Consider the following 22063-nt stretch of genomic DNA (forward strand, 5'->3'; position numbering starts at 1 on the left):
AAATGTAAAACGTTTTCATATATTTCTCAAATTTGGGACCTGCTATTTATCTACACTAGAATTTACCATAAGATGGTATCAGACAGTAACATAGTACATATTTTGCTTTTTAAAAATTTGATATCTCAATATTTTATAGTACTTCACAAAGAGCGTGGTGGTTTCTGGACGTTCCACCTGAGTGTTACTAAGTGTTGTTGTGATCATTTTCAAGACAGTGATTTCTAGAAGGTTGGTTCAGACCTGGAGACATTCCCACAGCTGTGTTTCCCTTCCAAGTGTCAGAACCACAGAACAAGGACAGGGTAGAAATTCATTTTACACATTTCTTCCAGAGGGAAGGCCTGTGGCCACTTTGGCTGACTCTGCTTGAGAAACTCTACAGCTGAGGTGCTTCATATTTCTTCTGGTGGTAAATCTATCAGGAGGAAATGTTACCTGCTTCCACACATTTCTCATCAATCTTCATGTCATCTTCCATAAAAGAGCATACAAAGAGAAGAACAGAACTTAAAATGTGTTAGCACCACAAAGATCCCTATATCTAGACTTATGCCAATAATATACAGACCACCTTAAATAAGCTATTGCTAACTCGGTGAGAGAGAAAGGACTCTACTGTATGAAATGAAAATATATGATATGGGAAGCCACATGACATAAAATGGTTAAAATTTGAAAAGCATAGGCTTTTGAATGCTGGACAAATTATTATAGTTCACCTCTAAGTTTCAGTTTTCTTTCTAGCAGAGTGTCCAGCACTTCCCCAGTGATCAATAAATAATGGTTTAATAAGTATCTATGTTCTAAAAGTACATATTATACTCTATATAATAAACTCTAATATTATAAAGTAGCACTTGCCACTTCCTTAAAATGTACATCATTAATTAATGTTTTTTTGAAATAAAATGTTCAATATGAAACATTTTCTGAAATACTACTATTTCATACAGGTAGGGGTGCAGATAAACAAGCAATTAGCTGAGACTTTTAACAATGTCATTCAATGTCTTATATTCATTTAGAGATTATTTTCCAGATTAGTAATTTATAAAAACAATGAATTCATTAGTTCCTAAGACATAATTAGAAGTTTGTGTTTTTTTAGGGCAAACAAAAGTTACAATTGTCATTCCTGTTTGACAGAGTCCAGGAGTGAATCTACTGTAACAGCACAAGTAGCCTTGATTTTTTAAACTTGTAACTCTGTGATCTAATAGAGCCACTGATTTTACTCTCTCAAAATCGGCAATTCCACACTATTGGTTAGGGTGGCTGTTGTGGACTCATTTGTACCCCATCCCCTGTTCATATGTTGAAGTCCTAACCCCATTTGGAGACTGGGCTTTTAAGGGGTAATTAAGGTTAGGTGAAGTCATAAGGTTGGGGCCCTAATCTAAAAAGAATCACTAGCTTTATATAATAAAAATAAGAGAAGTCTCTCTTTTTCACTTTGTGCATTTACAGAGGAAAGGCTATGAGACAGAGAGAAGGTAGCCATCTGAAGGCCAGGAAGAAAGGTCTAGCCAGAAACCAAACCTGTCAGAAACTTGATTGTGAACTTCTAGCCTCCAGAACTGTGAGAAGATAAATATCTGTTATTTAAGCCACCCAGTCTGTGTTATCTTGTTATGGCAGCCCAAGCAGACTGAGGCAGTGGGCCCATTTACCATCAAGACCATGGAGGCCCAGCCCACTCCAAAGACCTGCCGTGCTCCCCCTCCTGCTGCCAGTGTCAGGGATGAAACGGGGGTGGTGGCCAAGGGGACCACTCTTCTCATTTCTCTCCCCTCTCCACAAGCAGACAGCATTGGCTTTTTTGCTTTTGTGTGTGTGGGATGGATGGCATAATGAGCCACCTGGGAGTCTGGGCAGGGAGAATGGGAGAGGGAGCGACTGGGGGTCCCATTTGCCCTTGATGCAGGGCCCTCAGACAGACAGAAGTGTCAACCCAGACTACTTGCAACTTCTGACCACATTCTTACTTTTGAACCTCAATCTTTTCATCCATAAAATGGGAATAATAATACTTTCCTTACGGGGTTATTCTGAAAACTGTACGTAAAGTGCTTGACACAAAACAGTGGAACAGTTTCATGACTTTTATTGAGTTTTTGTGATGCACTGTGTTAGACTCGGGACTGCACACTGTAAATGCTGGTTCTTTTTTCTTTTATTGCTCTCAATGTGTGTGTTCTATTGGCTGACATCTTTTTATAAATTAGGGTATTAGTAACGAGCATACCACTACTAGGTACATAGTAAAAACTTAATAAATAGCTGAACTGAATTAGGAAAAGCATAGGAAATTTCTAGGAGACTTTGGAGATGAAGGTTTTTTCCAAATACTATTTCTTACCTTCTTCCATAGAAATTGCTGGGTATGAACAAATAGATGAAGGATTGGGAGAGAGAGAGAGAGAATGCATACATTTGTCTGTGATCAGTTTCTCAGATTAACTTATTTAAAATAAGTAAAGCAAAGTACCAAAATTATAATAACTAATATTCCAGAGTTATTCTCTACAATTTTAGTATTTAGTAACAAAATGATAAGTAAATAGATTATAGAAACTAATATATTTATGAGCCTTGTTAAAAATGGGGATCTACTTGTTTCTGGCAAATTCTACTCCTTTTTATCTCAATTAGCTATAAAAGATTGCATTCTACTCCCTTCTGAATTAATATGCTTAGTAGGGCATACTTTAGAAACTAGTATGTAGAATGGAAAAAAGGAAGGGAGAGAGGAAGAAAGGAAGGAAGCACGGAAGGAAGGAAAGGAGAAAGAGAAGGAGGGAAGGAAGGAAGAAAGAGGGATGACAACTCTAAGTGAATCTTCAGAAATAACTTTTCAATAACCATCTGCAAAATAACACAGGCCTCTAATTTTTCAATAAGTTCTGATTAATAAAAATGCCGAAAGCCTTTGACACAGTAAAGTGTTCCTGAGATTTCTTTTCTTAAGGGAACATTTAAGCAGAGCAGGAAGATACAGAATTACATCTATTGCAGAATTATCTACAACAGTTAAAAAGAAAAGAAATGATCTCATAGTTTAGAAAAATGATCATGCTCCATCAGAAACATTCCTGTGAGGTGACCCTCTAAGTCAGTGGCTCCAACCCTGGTGTTTCTGCACTTACAGATTTGTGAGAATAACAATAGGGCCTGAGACGGACCTTTCAAAAACTCTGAAAACAATTGCAATTCAGCTACACGAGCAAATTAACTGTCAACCAGTGGCCAGACTAGTTATCAGACGCTGGTTAGAAACTTTATTAGCATTTCCATGTGTTTTTAAAAAAACAAAGTAGAAAAATGAGTTGAAGAAGTATTTCAATCTGGTTCAGTAAACGAACTTTTTCAAAACACAAGGGAAATAACTAAAATGTAACTATGAAAATTATACCTTAAAATGTTTCTGATATGTTAAGATAAAGATAAAAAGTGATGTTGTAGCTGTTACTATAACCATGTAAAATATGATTTCATAACTGGAAGGTAGTATGAAAATATAGTGTGAAGAATTATGAGTGTTTTCTTCTTTCAAAAATGTCTCTAGAGTTGTCATCATATCTCTTTAAGAAAAAAATATATAAATAATGATTTTTGGCTTAGAGAATAGAGAAATAAAGTGAGGATTTGCCATGAGCAAATCTGATGCTGATACCATTCATTGTCTCCTCTGTGCCCCCTCTCTCCTCCAGGTTCCCCCTCCCCTTCGTTAACTCCTTCCCAGGGGTCCGCCTGAGGGACACTTTTGAAGGGCCTTAGTCTTCGGGATCAGCGTGGGCTCTGCAAACTATAGCACCCTTTGTAAGGCAGTAAGTAGTTTACAAGCACTTGCCACCATGGGTCCCTTCACTAAGCATCACCCCCTTGCCATTTGAATAATACTGTCTGGCAAACAAATTACATTCATTAGGTAATTATTCAGTGCCATGTTTATTCATCAAAGGCACACACAACTGTTAATCAGAGCTTCTGAACAGTGTGAAATTTAACCTTCCTAAAGAGAAGCCAGATGAAGGTTTGGGTAGAGCTCTGCAGCCTTGCTTGCCAGTATGTGTGTGCATTTGCTGCTTTAAGATCTCAGAGGACTTCACAGGGGCAGTGATCCCTGAGGGTGTCACAAACACAAGAACATTTGCATTTTCATAAACTGAAAACTCTTCTAAATCCAAAGGAATGAATGTCTATGGTAGGATTTTAGAAGGCTGTCAGATTATTTGGGGGCAGTGGGGACATTTAAAGACCCTCTCCTGGGTGGGAAGCCAGCCCTGGGAGAGAGGAAGCCAGTTTCCCCATGGTGCACATGCTGGGTTCGAGTGATCAGCACACTCACAGGTGGTTGATTTGAGGTCGGTATGAGGCAACTCTTGTTGTTTCCTATGGGAAAAAAAAAAAAAAGCACCTATGAGGAAAAAAAAAAAAAAAAATCAACCCAGGTAAACCCAGGTGAAATAGAGCCAGGATAGAATTTTCCTAGAATTCTGCTGCCTCCACCCAAGGGAAAAAGATTTCTTCTCCAAGCACATTGTCAAATACATTCTCTAAATACACAGCCTTTCTTATCTTTTTCCTGCCTCGTGGGGTATTTTTAGAGCCACACTGACTTAAAGTGAAAATCTGGCAGGTGACCAAGAGTTCATGGGCCACAGACTTCATAAAGGAGCCCCGGTACCCTGCCGGTTTGGCTCACTACCCTGCTTCAGCTGGTCTCATTAGAAGGTTCATAGTTCGGTCTGGCTTCTCTCCCAGGCTGTGGATTCCCTCTATGGTTCCTTTAGAGCAGTGGTTCTCAACCTGTGGGTCGCGACCCCTTTGGGGGTCAAACGACCCTTTCACAGGGGTCGCCTAAGACCATCGGAAAACACATATATAATTACATATTGTTTTTGTGATTAATCACTATGCTTTAATTATGTTCAATGTGTAACAATGAAAATACATCCTGCATATCAGATATATACATTATGATTCATAACAGTAGCAAAGTTACAGTTATGAAGTAACAACGAAAATAATTTTATGGTTGGGGGTTACCACAACATGAGGAACTGTATTAAAGGGTCGCAGCATTAGGAAGGTTGAGAACCACTGCTTTAGAGACACATGATCTCAGTTCCTGCTGTTGTTCTTTATTTGGGCACTAATCCAATAACCCTGCCATTGCTGTGTGCTCCTTGCAAGACTGTCAGTAGAGCCTCCTCAAACTCTGCCTGTCATGAGACCATGGGGACTAATCTCATTAGGCCTTTATCCCTGTTCATGTCCTCTGCTCCCCAAAGCCCAGGTCACCCCTTATCCTCTACACTCTAATCCCCAAAGCCCTTTGACATGCCCCCTGGGACTAGAGTACATAAATCTTATTCAGCAAAATCAGACCTCAACTCAGCCTCTTCTCTGAGTGAGCTCATCCCATTCTAGCTCTAACTAAAACCCAGATCTCCCTGAGGTCATGGCTTTCCCTACCTCTCTCAAGGGGAAACTGGTTTGTCTGCCACTCCCAGTGGTGCTGGTTGGGCCACTCAGGGGGCAGGGGAGCCCTGACGTGTAGCTTTTGCCTGTTTTTCTGGTCTCAGTCCTCTCAGGTAACTGGTTTCAAGCTGCCACCCTGACTTCTGTCTTTACTTACTCCCCTGGCTCTCAGTAGCACAGAAGTGAGGGTGGTGGGTTGAGATTCAGTAAATGAGGTTCAACTCAGCTTTGAAAGATTAATAGAAGGAGTTAGAACTCTAGCTGGCATTGTTATTGTGATCATTTGATATTTAACATGTTTAAGGCGCATGGATAAATTAACACTTGGACTCCTAAATCAGTGTGTGAGTTTGTTCATCAGCTTGTCTCCCTTTATCTTATCTTAACTGGAATAGCAGAAGCCTGAGAAAATGCTTTATTTTCTTATGGCTCAGTGGTAGCTTTTTTTACCTCTTCAGACGGTGGTTAGAAGGGATTAGGCCCGCACAGGTACCAAGGTCTGAGATTTTTCGGGCCTGCCACCAGAGGGCATCGTTCTGGTCCACAATCTGGAGGATGTCCCCCTTCTGGAAAGGCAACCCGGCATCCATGCATGGGATGGCGGGATCCTCCTGGGGCCAGTACTCGGTCATGGCACGAACGTACACCTGACAGTAGGTGCATAATGGCACTATCAGAATAACCATGTACACACGGGCCACCAAGACGAAACAATTTCTTCCACCCACCCCTCCTCCTGTTCCTGCCTTTCCTCTCCATCCTCACAAAAAAAGGGGAACTTGCCTCTTGAACTGAGTCTAAGAGCTATGAAAAAAGTGACTTTGGGAATATCATCTCTTGGCTCTGAGAGCTTTTGCTCACAGGTTCACCATCCTTGACATGACATCTTAACTTCTTGGTACCTCCTCTCCTTTTATTATATTCATTTACTCATTTGCCTCTCATGCAATCAGTATTGAAAAACAGACAACACAGAGTTGAACGAATGTTCAATGCATTATAGAGAACAGTAGTGTGATACTTCATATACTGTATGTGAGTATGAAGGCTCAGTGAATTCTTACCATCTTCTGGCTGTTAACAGGAGGGTCAGAAACTGGAACCACCTTGAACATGATTGTGCTACTAGACATGGCCTAGAAAATGTCAAGGGGGAGGAATGACAAATCGCAGGGTTCAGTGAGTTACTGGGATTCAGCACGTGGAGTTACACCTGAAATACTCAGGTCTAACGAGTCCCTGATTTTCTCCACAGGGACTTTCACAAGGGTTCAACAGCTAAATAGTATTACTTAGAAATGGCAATTAGGAAGAAATTTAGCTCTGCTTCTGTACTGCTCCAGAGTCACTGGTCTGCTAAAACCCACACCAAGGCCTGGCAGGGACCCTCCATCTCGCTGCCGCCAGGACCACCTGACTCAGCAAGGACTTCTTCCCACAGACACGGGGGGAGGCCAGGAGCTCTCGGTCTGACATTCCCTCTTCATAGATCAGTCAGTAATTATTTCCTGTTTCTGCACCAGGCAGCCCAGTCTGATGAGGAGGTTGAGGGGCTCCCAAGTCTTCTGGGGGGACTGACAAGCACCATGCTGATGGGGGCCTCAAGCATTTGGAGGAGACAGAGAACCTGTCAGCCCAGGAGGGAAGGTAAGAATCCCCCTGTCACCCACCCTGTGACAAACACTGGAGATCCAGAGATTAACAAAACCACCTTCTCACTCTTCTTGGAATTCCACAAGCCCGTTGTCCTGGCGACTGCACAGCTAGCACCAGGACTGAGGTGGAGGCATGTGGGTCTGTGACTGACACCCTAAGCTCCCTTTGTCGGGTGTTGTATACTACACAGAATCTTACAGCAGGGTTGGCAAAATACGAAGGTGCTTGATATACTCCTTGTAATGCCAACCCTCCCCCCAGCCCCAAGGCATACACGATTTTAAAGTTCCCCAAAGAACCCAGTATGAGAACCATTAGTGCACATGATGCACAGTGATCGACCGCAGGCCCCACACTAGGGGTGTGCGTGGAGTGGGGCATCGGCAGGGGCATGCGCTGTGTTATTGACAGCTGGCTGTGATTCAGGCAATTGTTTGAAGGATGGGAGTGGGGACCTAAGAAGAGAAAAAGGCTTGTAACAATCAGGTCAGGAATTTCCAGTTCAAACCACTAAGGACAGGGGCAGAGCCAGCAAGGATGTCCACCTCCTCATGCTGCCCTCTGGTGACTTCTTTCCTGCCCCCAAACTGCCTCAAGGAAGATGTTAAGCAGATTTCAGCTGTACAAAAATATTTGGGGAGTACAGGTTGGTTTGCTCGACTTCAGACTTTCCTCCAAAGTCTCTCTCTGCCCACATGGGCTCAGTTAGCAGTGGAGCAACCCAGGTAGTGAGGGGGGCCTGGGCGGGGAAACTGGTAGGCTTCCCGAGACAGAAGGAGCAGTTTGAGAAGAAAAGTCTCTTACCAAGGGTTGGCGGGGGGGGGGGGGGGGGGGAGGCAGGGGGCTACAAAACAGGCAAGTTCTGAAGCTGTTGAGAGGGGCCAAACTCTCTTTACGCTGCAGTGAACACGCACCCCATAGGCTGCATGGCCCCTGTTCAGCCTTGCATGTCACTGAGTCATGAAGAAGGCCCAGAAGGGACTATTACCAGAATATGGATCACTTGCTCAGGGTCCAGTCCCTCAACTGAAACTCCATTCACTTCCACCAGTTTGTCTCCAGCATATAACAAACCTATAGGCAGACAGAAACACAAAAGAAGGAAGGGGACAAAGACACTGGCAAAAATAGAGAAACCCATCCCAAAGCTATGTAACAAACTCGTTAACTCAAGCATGCTCCAATCTTTCAAAATTTAGTGTGAAACACTAACACTCCTACTAATAAAGCAAACTGGTTATTCTAATTTACACCACCATCAAAGTGCATGAGAATTGCATTTTTCCACTTCCTTGCCAACCCTGGGGATCAACTGATGGCGATATCTTTAGTCTTGCTAATCTGATGTGGTCAAATGGAACTGGACACTGGTAAGAAGATAACACTAAAAGATGTCAGGGTCATGAGGAAATGATAAATGAAAAAGAAGGGAGGACACTTTAAAAGAGATACTGTGGAGAAACATGGGGGTTAAGATTAAGCCTTTAAAGATACGGAGTAAAACAGTGGAACTGTCAGGGAGAGAGGACAAGACGCAGGATGATGTCATTGAACAGAAACCATGACAATTTCAAGAAAGATACGGTCAACAACATCAAATGTGCTAAAGAAGTACAAATACAACTCATGCTGAAGGACGAGCCAATGGACTTAGCGACTAGGAAATCCTGGGGACAGTTACTCTAAGAACGTTGGGGTAAGTCCCTGTGCCAGGTTTCGGGGGCCGTGGACGGTGAGGCCGGGGCAGCAGGCAATAGAACTGTTCACTTCTAGCACAGCAGTGAAAGGGTCACTGGTAGAAAGGGCCGGCCAAAGGCATTTCAGGATAAGAAGAGCTATTCCTTCTTGAAAGTAGAACCAAATGAGGAATGAAAGCTGGGAACATAGAGTGAGGCCGACCTGGACTTGAACCCTAATTCAAACTGAGCAAGTTAGTTGTTTAATTACTTTGAGCCTCAGTTTCCTCATCTATAAAACAGTATCATAATACTTACTTTGCTAGGTTGCCATGAGCATGTAAATGGAGAGAACATTAATATGGTGCCTAGAATGGAGGAACTTACTGAAGGAAAGGAACAGGATCTCCCTGGAGGGTTTATTCCTGCCTTCTTTAGTAACCGAGCAATGCAATGGCACTTACTAAAGCCCTGACCTTAGTTAGGAAAGAAGAGTTTCCCTGCGATGAAGACTAAACAAGGAAGGGTTTCCCACTTCCCTGGTCCCACTTGGACCCTGCCCCCCAGCTTACCACTCCTCTCGGCCAGCCCACCATGGATGATTCTGGCCACCAGGATGTCCCCTGTCATCTCGTGGCGCTTGATGGTAGCTCCCTGGGGAGAGAGCACAGTGGAATCCCTCTTTCAGCTACGTGATCATTTTTCTGGTGGCTTCCCTCAATGCAGCTCTGGTCTTTCAGATGAGGGTATTCATGCCAAGTGGGGCCACACTGTGCCATCAAAAGGGAAAGGTCATGCAACCTGGGCCTCTGAGTTCTCTAACTACAAATAGACACAAAAAAATATTTAGATCCTTCCAAAGATAAAGAAATCTCCCACAATCACAACCTAATCAATGGGGCTATTCTTAGACAATCAAATGAATGCCTTACTTAGCTTCCCATTAATAGAGGGGAAAAAAAATCTTTGTCAAATACATTGGAATTGGGTGAAATATATGTACATGTCAGAAAGCCAGATAATAACATACATGTCTTATCTCTCACAGCTGTGTCGAAAGAAAACACTCAACAGAAATCTTTCCTAGTGAAAATATTACAACATGTAATGTGTTTGAAGTCACAGACAAAAATCCTTAAGCTACAGTTTAGCCATTATGACTAGGGGGTCCCTCACATTTTCTGAATGCCTCGAACTCTATCTGTGACCATCGGCAGCCATCCGTCTCCAGAGACGATGGTGTAGCTTCTTAAGAGTCTATCTGCACCGCCAAGAATGGCTGTGCAGTCCAACTCGGGAGTGACACGGTATCTGTCTCCTCCCGTGTTGCATCGACATCTTGTGATGACGCTGGAGTGTCCTCTCCAGTGAAGCTGAAGCTACAGAGCCTGGGCAGGGTGATATGGAGGGTCTGCTGTTGCCCATGCAGCAGACCCCCCCTCTCTTCGCAGCTGAAGGGTCCAAGGGAAAGACAGAGTCAATACAGCTTGGCTTCAGGTGCGCCGCAGGAGTTGCCGGTGTTGACTACAACATCAAACCGCCTTAGGGACTGCGGCTCCGGATTTTGTCGGGGTTTACTCCCTTAGCCTTTCCCCTGAAGAGGTATGCCGCAAGGCAGCGGAGGTTTTTTGGAGTCAGAGTTTTCCTTCTCTGATGTGCCCTGACTGGAAGATCGAACCAGCGACACTTAGCTCGCAGGCCGACGCTCAATCCACTGAGCCAAACCAGCCAGGGTGTATCTGTGACCACAGATAAGAATATGGCCCAAGTAACAACTAAAGATAATTTAGTTCACAATTGACCCTGGTATGCTTCTAAAGGGAAACATAAAATGGTTTCCTTACCAGGGGCTGTTGGTTTTTCACCAAACAAACAATCCTCATGGCTTCCTCACTCTCAGGGATATTGTCTGGCAGTGGGGGGAGCAGGGGTTCAAAATCTTTCTGAGCAACAGTGTCATGGGCGCTGAGCAAGGCCTGGGGACAGAGAAGGAGGAAGCGAACAAATGTCACACATAGGGCGTATCCACCCAGAAGACAGTGACTTGCTGCCACATCAGACACAACAATAAGAGCAACCAACACGCACGTGCCAGGTGCAGTTCTAAGCATTTTGTGTGGATTAACTCAATCTTCAGGAGAACTCTACGACGCAGGTACATTTATTGTCCCCATTTTACAGATAAAGAAACAAGACAGAGAGGTTGTATGTATTCTGTAAATTTTATCATCACTTTATTAATAAAGAAAATAAAGATCAGTGGGGTTATATAATTTGCTCCCGACCTGAAGCCAGTACGTCATCCTGGATTAAAACCCATGCCTGTGCTCGATGTATTGCTATACCTAATATATTTTTTCATTTCTGTTAAAATGTATCATTCTATCACTTTCTCATTTCCTGGAAACCCATGTGATCCATGGTGCTCCTATGATCATGAACTGAAAAACAACTTTTCTAATATTTTCCCTAATTGAGGCAGAATGGGGGTGGGGGGGCGGGGGAGAGGCAGTAATCAAAATACCTTACTGGTTTAACCTGCCAACGATGTCCAGAAGCCCACATAAAACAGAATGAGAAAAAGTGGTTCCCTGGTTTAAAGTATGATCAAAAAGTTCCTCCTAATGACCCACTATGCTGTTTTTCATTTCACAGGGTGGGGAAGCAGTCATCCTACAGTTGCCTGAGTTTGTTGGGCAGAACTTCACTGAAACGCAGAGAAAATTCTCCAGGGTTATCTTGTGAACTTAAATTTTTGACTCAAATTCCATTGTTCCAAATGCAGACATTCTCTTAAAGTTCTGATTTGTTAATAAATCGGTCTCAGAACCTGTAAGTATTAAGAGGTAGGCTTCTGTTCTGCCATCAGATGTTTTTCACATATCTCCCCCCACCCCCAGAGCTAATCCTCATTATACTGTGGGTTCCAAATACCTTCACACACTTTAACCAAAATTTAAAAGATTCCCAAGATGGAAAGGAAGGACACTACCCTGATTGCCCCAGAATTTCAGAGGTTTTTCAGGGGGAAGTAAGGGAAGTTCTGGATGTCTCCTCACAAATATGGTAGGCTTGGCTCGTATCTCCATCCTGCCTGTTTTGGTACAAACTGGTGGTAACCCGTGCACAGTAAGAGGACATCTATTCAGAGAGCACTTCCCCCTCACATTTCCTTCTTTCCCCCACATTGTCCCTGTGCCTCTGTGTCTCTGTTGTGTCTGTTTCAGTAAGCACTTGCCTGAAAGTGTGGAGCCTGGAGGATTTGTCCTAGCTCTTGGGTCTCAGGGGAACTAGAGGCTGCACGTAATATCTCCACCACCTGGTTGATGCAAAAAAGGAGACATTGTGAAATTTTTAAAAATCTTTATCACCTAGTTTCACCCAGACTGGGTAACAGATATGCTGACTAGCATGATACTGATCTAAGAAAAGCTGTGATTTAAGTCTTCTTTTTCATTTTTAAAGTCAAGGCCTACAATCCTTTTTTATTTATTAAACTTTACTACAGCAGGTAGAATTCAAAATTTGGGGTATATCTAAAACCCATTGGCCCAGGCCTGGTACTTCACAGGCTTAGAAGAACTAACACAATTTTGTGATATTATATGTCCCAAGGCAATTTCCCTCTAGTGGCTCTAAAGCATCTGTTTGCTAATATGAGGGCTTTATGGGCAGGCTAAGGTACCTGAGTTCTCTAGGCACAGTAATATTTGTGCAAGGGAAAAGTGCTAAACAGAATAAATTCTGATCTCTTTGCTGTGGTTTAGGTGTAGACCTGCTTTCTGACAGGACATGAGGCCTTTCAAGACTTAAATCAGTCCCATGAGTCTTAGCAGTTGAGAGTCATTAATACAGCCAAATGAAAACGAGGAGTTTTCCAAGCTTTACCTCCATTCACGAGGATTACAGTTGGACAGCTAAGCACAATTTGACTTGTTGGTTACTGTAATTGCGGGTAAAGCTTTTCTTCTTCTTTTTTTCCTTCTATTTCTTTTAATATGGGTTGAACAATAAATAATAATAAAGTAGATTACATCATTCCTTCCTTCAACAAATATTTATTGACTGTCTACTATGCGCTAGGCTCTGTCTAGAGTGATGCGAATGTAGCAGTGAATTAGGCAGACAAAAATTCCCATTCTCATAGAGTTTACCTTCTAGTGAGGAGGCATAGACAATGAAAGTCAAAGAAATAGTTTTATTTGATGTGAGAGGGGTTAAAAAGAAAAATAAAACAGGGAAGGTAGATAGGGAGTGCTATGAGGGGACTGCAATTTTAGATACAATGATCAGGGAAAGCCTCAGTGTGAAGGTGACATTTGAGTTGAGACCAGAGGAGATGAGGAAGGAAATCATGACTACAGAGGCTACAGCATTACTGACATAGGGAACAGCAAGTGCAAAGGGACTGTGGCAGGAGCATGGCTGGTTCAGACAAGTGCAAGGGGCAATCTGGCTGGAGTGAGTGAACAAGGGGAGAGCAGAGAGTGGATTATCACAGAGGTGATGGGGCTCCATTCTGTTTGGCTACATAAGATCTTTGCAGTTTACTCTGAGATGGGAAGTCATTGGAAGGGTTTGAGCAGAGAAGCGACATGATGTGACTCGCCCTTAAAGAGGATCGCTTTGGTGGCTATGTTGGGAATTGACTACAGGGGCAAGAGTAGAAGCCAGAGACCAGGTAGGAGGCTATATTGCAATTATCTGCATAAGATGACAATGGTTCGTACTATTAGGTGGCATGTGGAGGTGGTGAGAGCTAGTATTCCTAGAACAGACAGAATTTTCCATTAGATTGGTTGTGCAGTATGAGAGAAAGTCAACGCTGACCTCAAGGACTTCTGGCCTGAGCACTGCCAGAACAAAGATGCATTTACTGAGACATAAAAGGCAGAGAGAGGAGTGGCTTTAGTGTGGGGTAGGGATGGTCAGGAACTCAGTGCGGGGCGTAGTGTGAGGGGTCCATTAAATGTCTGCACGGGGGGTGGGGGAGGCAGATGCTATGAGTCCACAGTTCAGGAACAGAGCCCAGCCAGAGTTATAAATTTGGGGACTATTACAATAACATTACACTGTTTACACAGGGTAAATTGAGTCTAAGGTTTAGAGGAAAAAGAGAGAGTGGATACATGCTAAAAATGTTATTTTTTATTCATTTTAATTTGGGAGATAGCAGGCCAATTTTATTCCTTCTAGTAAAGCTCAATTAGAAACACTTAGTAGATACATAAACATAAATCAGACTTTAGAGCCTTTAATTCATTTAAACTAGACTACAAGTAAAATGGCATCATATTAAAGTTCTACTATTCCGTGGACTAAAAATCACCTCACCTGATAGCATAATGCCTGTGCGTGGGAGGTGGCATGGACGAGCTGTTTTTCTTTAAATTCCTGGAGGCAGTCATAAACCTGCAGAAGGGCAAAGGTTCAGAATGGCATGTTGATAACAGAACTATTGACATTTTGGATTTAAGAATTTCCAAGAGAAGAAACAGTCTGGGTAATGTGAACAGCATGAATGCTGGCCTTTGATAAGGTGTCTAGTTGTCAAAGAGAAATGAAGTCCAGTTTGGTGGTTCTAATGTTCCAAAAGCTCAATCACTGGTTGCCATTGGAAAGTGATCTTTCCTAAATGATTTCATTGGAAGAAATTCAAACATTACTCTTGTTAAACAAAGTAAGAAAGGGTTTTTAGGGCTGAGACCAATGGGGACTTGGGGCCAGACACCTGCAAGGACCTGGGCTGGGCAGCTGGATAGGGCATGAGCTGTGGGACCAGGGTTCCCCAAAGGATCTGAATAAAAGACCGGACACACTATGTACTTATTTGTACTCTGCTATTATCTTTTGTTTGTTTACTTCTCCTCTCTTAATTCTGCAGTAAAAGTTAATTTATAAAAATTCCAACTTTGTCTCTGCTGACCCCTGGGAATTTTCTCCCGTACCAGGATCTAGGGCTGGGCTGGATACACAAGGCCTGCCTGGCTCCACAGGGCAGCCCTTAGTCTTATGTTAGAAATAAGTTTCTCTAATGGATGCAGCAACAGACCCAAGAGGCCAGCTCAGCGGGGTACTCCTCCATCCAGACCTGGAATGATGGCACTTCCCTGCTCCACCTCGGTGTTTGTGCTCATGTTTCCCTGAAAGTGATCAGGCTGGAGGATCAATGCAGGGCGCGCAGAGCATGGGCAGTGCCTTTAGTGACATTACAACTCGTGTTTTAGCTAATCCCAGGAGGAAAAGTGCCTGATAGCAAACAGATGGGATTTCCCCCTAGCCTTAGAGAGATATAATTGATATATAACATTGTTTAAGTTTAAGGAATAAATATGACTGGTAATTGAACCAGCAACCTTTCAGTCCACAGGCTGGTGCGCAATCCACTGAGCCACACCAGCCAGGGCAGTGCACCCCTATTTTCATTGCAAAATTATTCGCAAGAGCCAAGACATGGAAACAACCTAAGCGTCCATCAATGGGTGAACAAACAAAGAAATCAGGAGTTTTGAAACAAGTGCTGTGAGGAGTGAGTGCTTCTTTGCTTATGCCGACCACATTTCACACTTAAGAAAACACCCACATCCCCAAAAATAACTTCTAAAGGATCTTTCTTAATAATAACATTTGTTCAGAAAAACAAAATTGTAGTCAGATAATAGATGCTATAGTATGGTATGAAATGTTAGCTGAAGTTTAAAAAAGAAGAAATTTTCAGGGTAAGAAAAACTTATGATACCCAAACAGAGATTTAGTGCCTCATTTCCTGATTTAAAAAACAAACAAAGAGGAATCCCTTTTTAGAAGCTTTGCTATTTGCCTGAGTTGGCTTCAAGGACAAAGGGTTGCAGGGAGCTCCTAACAATGCTGCCAATGCCATTGCGGTGGCTGCTTTGTGCTCCCAGAGGCGTGGGCAGAAAAGAAAGGAGCTGCCATACTCTTTGCCATCTCAGTTAATTCCTTCATAAACTAAGAGGTTTGTTAGCTCTCTCTGAGAATTGTCTCCTAAGAACTTCTTCCAGGTTGAAATCTCCTGCCAGCTGACAAGCGCCACCGCTGGGTAAGGAGCTTCTGTTCCCACAGTAAGCAAGGGCACCCAAGCTTCAGGGCACTCACTTTCAGCAGAGCCCGCAGCCATGGGGAGCGCAGGAGGTCGTACAGGAGACACAATCCATTCACATCGCGGCTGTAGAACAGATTTAGCTCTTGCAGCACAAGCCTCAGGATTTGGGAGAGACCTAGAGAAGGGAGAGGGCAGAGCCAGGGTGGCAGGCAGGTGGGGGTGGAAAGAAAGGCAGGCGTAGTAAATATGAAGGACAAGTCAGCTGGGATGTGCCACCAGGGCTCAGGATGAGTGGAGATGACCCGGAATTTAAGGCCAGAAGATCTACCTTCTAGCTCTATTCTGCCACTTGCTCGCTTGTGAACTTCAGAAAGTCACCCAACTATCTGAAACCCAGTTTCTTTGTGGCAAATGAGAATATGCTAGCTTTCCCATGGGGGTATTGCTAACATTAGATGAAATAATAAATCATAATACACAGATGTAGGATATTATGAAAGCAATATTGCTTTCCACTCTCTAATCTTACCAGTCTTTGGCTTATTCCAAAATTACCTAGTTGTTTTCTGGATTCTCCTTCTCTAATTCACAGAGTCCTTTGTGTTTTTTACCCTTTCTGAAAATTCATATTGAAAGTATTATTTGAAAAACTCTTTAACTCCCAGTAAGTTTTTTTGTGTGTGTCTGTGAGTTTGTTCTTCTTAATCCCTTCACCTTTTCCACCCAGCCCCACCCCCTCCCCCCTCCTCTGACAGCCGTCAGTCTGTTCTCCCCAATAAGTGGTTTTCAACACACATCTTGGGATTCCACTGATTAAAGGGACTGAACATATTTTAGTGAATTCTTGATTGCTTTATAAGTGTTTTCATAGAAAATCTATTTGTTGCAGTGATATTTTGAATGTGAACAGGTTATGAAGTTCTAAGTTTAAGTAAAACATTGTGTCAATTTCTTTCTTTGTTGCCTTGAAAATTACTTAGACTTATAACTGATAGATATATAGGATACTCAAAAATGTACATTTCTTACAGAAACCACAGTAGATCTATCAGAATTTCTACCCATTCATTTGATCATATATTCAGAGTGGTGTTATCAGACCTTCCTAGTTTAGAAAAAGAATCCTGGAGCCACATACCATTCCCCGGACTGGATCCTGTAGAAACCTTCATGCCCTTGTCTGCCGGATCTGCTCCTTTGTCTGACTGGATCATCCTCCTGGCCCGAGCTTCTAGAAGGAATTCAGGACTAGAGAGTAGATCAATAGGCAGCATACAGTTCACGCAATCATGCTTGCCATGAAGCTCTTAGTGCACTGAAATAAATTTTCAACAGCGTTTTCGGGCAAGTCAGGCACTGCACTGCACAATGGGATCCTCATCAGATAAAAAAAAAAAAAAAAAAAAAAAAAATCCTTGCCCTGTGGCCCTTACTCTCTAACCATCACCAGCTGCGCAAAAGAGAAAACTATTCCGTAGAGCACTCCCTCTGCTCCCCTCTTGGTTTTCACAAGTGATGCTGTATTTGTTTACTTCCCACTTCTTTGCCTAGTTGAGTTTACCATCATCCAGGGCTCAGAAGAGCCTTCCTGGCCTGACCACGCTCTTGCCCTGTCCCCTGTGCCCTATAGTTCTTCATGGTGTCAATCGCGATTGCAAGAGTTGTTGTATGTTCCTGCTGAGCCATACTCTCAGAGTTTATTTTCTCTGTTGCTTAAGGTGGGTATAATTTCAAGAAACAGAAACCCAAATTAATAGTGGCTTAACAGGATAGAAGACTATATCTTGCTCATGTAAAAGTCCAGAGGTAGAGACAGTCCAGGGCTGGTAGGGCGCCCTGCTCCATGAAGTTCTCAGATAATGGGTTCGTTTCACGCATTGCTTTGCCACCCTGGGACGTGACATGCTTATCCCCCTGCCCCAAGGTGGTAGCTGGGGCTCGGGCCATCACTTCTACATCTCAGCCAGCAGGAGAAGGGAGGGCTTAAGGAAATAAGGACAAAGGGAATATGCCCACTGCTCTTTGAGGAAGTTGTGTTACACAATGAAGAATCACCTCATGCTCTGTCTGACCTCCAAATGCCCCACTGGAATTTCCTGTTGCTGGAAGAAAACCTCTATAATTATCTGAGCCTAGAACTCAAAAGGGAATATGCCCACTGCTCTTTGAGGAAGTTGTGTTACACAATGAAGAATCACCTCATGCTCTGTCTGACCTCCAAATGCCCCACTGGAATTTCGTGTTGCTGGAAGAAAACCTCTATAATTATCTGAGCCTAGAACTCAGTTTTTCTTTACATTTTCTATAAATACAAAGTATTTTTGCACAGTTTTAATATACACTGAATTTTCTGGAAAACTAACCACAACTGAGGGAAGCTATCAAGTTGTTCATCATTTCAGAAAATCATGTCATTAATGGTACCATTTTTTGGGGGGGTTACTACCACACATCACTTTATCTGTGTCTGCATTCAAAGCTGCTGCATCCCCGGTGTATTTTTCATAGGTGCAAACATGTGTTGCTTCGTTGTATCTTCAGCATAGTGATATCTCATATTTACGTATTGAAATGTGCAATGTCTTATCAGCTACACTTATTTAATTTCCCACATATATATGTATATATATGGATTTTTAAAAAAGTTTTGTCTAGGTAAGTGTCCCAGTTTGGTTCCTCCCAGAATCAGACATAGGGCTAGGATTCTAGGGAGGTGATTTGTTTGGAAAATAATAAAGAAAAGTAAGGTATTGAGGCAGGGCAGAGGGGAAAAGCCAGTAAAAGGTCTATCAAGCAAGTAACTACTATGGGCAACTAGAGCTTAATCCCATGGTGAACAAGGGACAAGGGATTGGGAGCATCTCTATACCAGTGCCACCTTTCATTGACTGAGGACTATTCCCAGAGAGCACTGCCTCTGGCACCCGCAGACTGCATACTTTCTGATAGTGAGTGCAGGTGCTGGCAGTTGGAGGTTGGCCCAGGATGCACGGAAATCATAAGGACAACAGCGACATGAGTCGGGTACTGGCAGCCTTTGTTACAATAGGATAATAAAGGATTAATCTGGATTTTTTTTTTAAAAGGAGCATTTCAAATGAGTTGTTAAAAACTGGTATTGAATGATATGATTGAGAACCACAGTCCAGATTCTAGACAGATTGTGGGGTTGAGTCAGCGAAGCTACCTTGAAGACATCATTTTGTTCTCACTAACTCTTAAGACAGTGAGGAGGGCAACACACAAAGCTGTTATGTAATTTCAGACTTTTCCACACACATTCTTCCTGATACCATGTTTTGCCTTGCCCACCACCCTTACACTGCCCAGTCCTCACTGAGTCAGGTTACACAATGCCTTCCCCTGTGTTCCATTTTCTGAGCCAATGTTGGACCACTTAGTGCAGCAGTTGCATGTGTGATTCATCTTCCTCCAAGAGGGGAGGACTTCCAGGTTAGGGAACAGAAAAGGGAGATGGAGTGTCTGCCAGACAGACTGAAGTGGAGGAAACAGATGGGTCTGACTCCACGTCATCATATTCACCAGGCAACCTCCTAAAACCTGTTACCCAAAGGACATCTCAAAACTCATACATCCTTGGTGGGCAGCGCAGATTACACAAGCCACACACTGTCTGGGCATTGTTGATTGGGCCGTGCTTCCCCAGTTGATGCCCAAATAAGTGTGCCAACTGGCCTCTACATGCAGCAGGTGGGGGCACTGGAGACCGTAGGCTCCCAGGATGAACTTACTGTTAGGGAGCTTTACCAACAGCTGGTTTCTGTACTGAACTTAATTATTAAAATAGCTTCTAATCAATCACCAACTCCAGGGCTATATAGATAATTCATCTATTCTAAAAAGCTCTTTGGACAGGTGAGATGGACAGGTGATATATCCTGGCACACATTCATCCAAAGAAGCCCTTTTTTTTTTTTTCCCTAATGTGGAACATTGAAAAATTAATCCCTGCCTTCTGTTATCTAGTGGTTATGGATTGAATGATGTCTTTTAACCCTGTTGCCAAATCTGTTGCTCCCAGAACACACCAAGGATGCCAGCCTGTTAAACCAAGCACACTGTTGTCCGGGGACAGCCAACTGACCTGCAGTCTGCACAATCCTTCCCCTTGTGGGAAGGCCACCCTCCCCTCTACACCCCCACTATTATTAGAGATTTCTGGACCCAAGGGTAGGTAGGACGACCATGTCCAATGTCCAGCTTGAAGCAGCTAGAGGAGCTTGAGACCTTCGCCCACTGTCCTTTCTAAGATTATAAAGGGTCTTAATATCTGAGAGGAAGGGATTGCTATTTTTTATAGTTAAAATAATTATTTATTTAAAAAAAGAATATATGAAAGGGTGAAGCAGGAGAGCTTATATGTACGAACCATGGGCACGGACTTGGGGGGGGGATTGCTGGGAGAGGGGGTTGTGGGGAGTAAAAGGGAAAAAATTGGAACTATTGTAACAATATAATCAATAAAATATACTTTAAAAAATAAATAAAAAGCCCACTTTGACTAGTTTCTCAGACAGAGAGGCATAAACAGTAATTTTCATTGCCACAACTTAGGTGAATTCTGAAAATCGTGCCTGCCTGGTCATCCTCAGGTTTCTGTGATAAATTTTCTATGAACTGAAACTGTGTGCCCTCCCCGCCTAATTCCATGTATTGATAGAAGCCTTACCCCCAATGCCATATTTGGAGATGGGGACTTAGAAGATAATTAGGGTGGGGCTCTCATGATGGCATGACTGACCTTATAAGAGACACCAGAGCTCGCTCTCTCTCTCTCTCTCTCTCTCTCTCTCTCTCTCTCTCTCTCTGCCATATGAGAACAGAGAAGGAGGTGGTCTGCAAGCCAGGAAGAGAGACCTCACTAGAGCCTGACTACTGGCACCCTGATCCAACACTTCAGCCACCAGAACTGTGAGAAAATCCACTTCTATTGTTTAAGCTGCCCAGCCCCTGGTACTTTGTTATAGTACAAAAATTCAAAGAAATGCCAAGAAAATAGTTTGCCGTCTGTCCCTCCCTCCAGGTGGCTAAGAAAACTGTGGTGATTATCTTCAGAGCACTTACCACACTTCACAGCTCTTATGCATTGACCTGTTCAGTGTCCGGCCCCTGCGTGGGTCAGGGAGTGGGCAGCTTACTTGTCCTGTTCACTGCTGTGGCCTCAGCAGCTCTAACACTGCTTGGGTCCTAGAAAGCACTTGCCATAGTTTTTGCTGGGAAGGAACGGAAAACGGGAGGCCAAGAAATGGAAGTAAGGCTGATACCTCTCCCCTCAAGGAGTTCAAGAAAAGCTGGGGTGTCAGGCATGAGGTGGGAGGCAGCCAGACTCGAGAGGCCTGTGCCCTTCCCCTCCTCCTCCACCTAGTCATGCTGACTTCAACCTTCCTCCCTATCAGCCTCAGACACTGGAGCTGAAGGTCTTAGCAATCATCAAAGGCAACCTTCATTTTACAGATAAGGAACTGGGCACTCAGAGATACTTAGCCACGTTATCAAGCAGTAAAATCACGTTTTCCTCCTTTGTTTCCAGTATTAGTCCTGAAAAATGCTAGGTCCTGGCCACTTCCTTGTCTTCCTTTCACAACTTATCTATGTCTGCTGTCTTGAGAACAAGAACTCGACTGAGACTGTTAAGTTACATACCCAACCACACGCAATTCTGGACTAATTAAGTAACAGAAAGGACAGCCAGTTATCGTTCTTAGAAGCTGCATTAGTATTGCTGACTCCTGAGGAGTTTGTCCTAAACATTATTTAAAAACGATGAACTTTAAAAATATAGTGATTACTATTAAATGCTACACCCTCTAACCCTATTACGTTCCTTTTCCAAAATGACACTATGAAACAAAGCCTGAAAAGGACCTGACAGCTTAATGAGAAATGGCCTGTACAAAAATGGCTGGTTTTCTTTGGGTTACAATACTGATTAGGACTAGGACAAATGCTCACTTTTATTTAATCTCCATGACAGCAAGACCCCTTTCAAAATCATAAAATTTCCCACATAATTTGGATTACAATGAAACTAAATCACTTCAATCGGATTGCTCAGAACTGTATCTTTAGCTATTAAAAATGGAAGAAGGGCAGACACATAGCGCTCAGGTAATGGAGGATCATTTGGCAGCATTTTTAATTTTTAAAAATTGTCCTATTA

At 43.1% G+C, this 22063-nt stretch overlaps 1 protein-coding gene across 1 annotated transcript in view; it reads right to left on the reverse strand.

Moving 5' to 3' along the window:
• The window catches only part of MPP4 (MAGUK p55 scaffold protein 4), a 38858-nt gene extending 21762 nt beyond the window's left edge, over nt 1-17096 (reverse strand). Inside the window, exons 1-12 of the mRNA XM_090288057.1 lie at nt 17021-17096; nt 15936-16057; nt 14154-14231; nt 12058-12138; nt 10664-10795; nt 9392-9473; nt 8132-8217; nt 6552-6623; nt 5938-6134; nt 4381-4395; nt 2325-2351; nt 439-509 (exon numbers count right to left, since the gene is read on the reverse strand). Of these exons, the coding sequence (XP_090144183.1) occupies nt 439-509; nt 2325-2351; nt 4381-4395; nt 5938-6134; nt 6552-6623; nt 8132-8217; nt 9392-9473; nt 10664-10795; nt 12058-12138; nt 14154-14231; nt 15936-16057; nt 17021-17096 (1039 nt within the window). The remainder of the gene's footprint in view (nt 1-438; nt 510-2324; nt 2352-4380; nt 4396-5937; nt 6135-6551; nt 6624-8131; nt 8218-9391; nt 9474-10663; nt 10796-12057; nt 12139-14153; nt 14232-15935; nt 16058-17020) is intronic.
• Between the last annotated feature and the right edge of the window lie 4967 nt (nt 17097-22063).

The sequence above is a fragment of the Furipterus horrens genome, unplaced genomic scaffold (genome assembly GCF_987537825.1).
Source record: "Furipterus horrens unplaced genomic scaffold, mFurHor1.1.pri manual_scaffold_1, whole genome shotgun sequence".
In the NCBI taxonomy this organism is placed as follows: Eukaryota; Metazoa; Chordata; class Mammalia; order Chiroptera; family Furipteridae; genus Furipterus; species Furipterus horrens.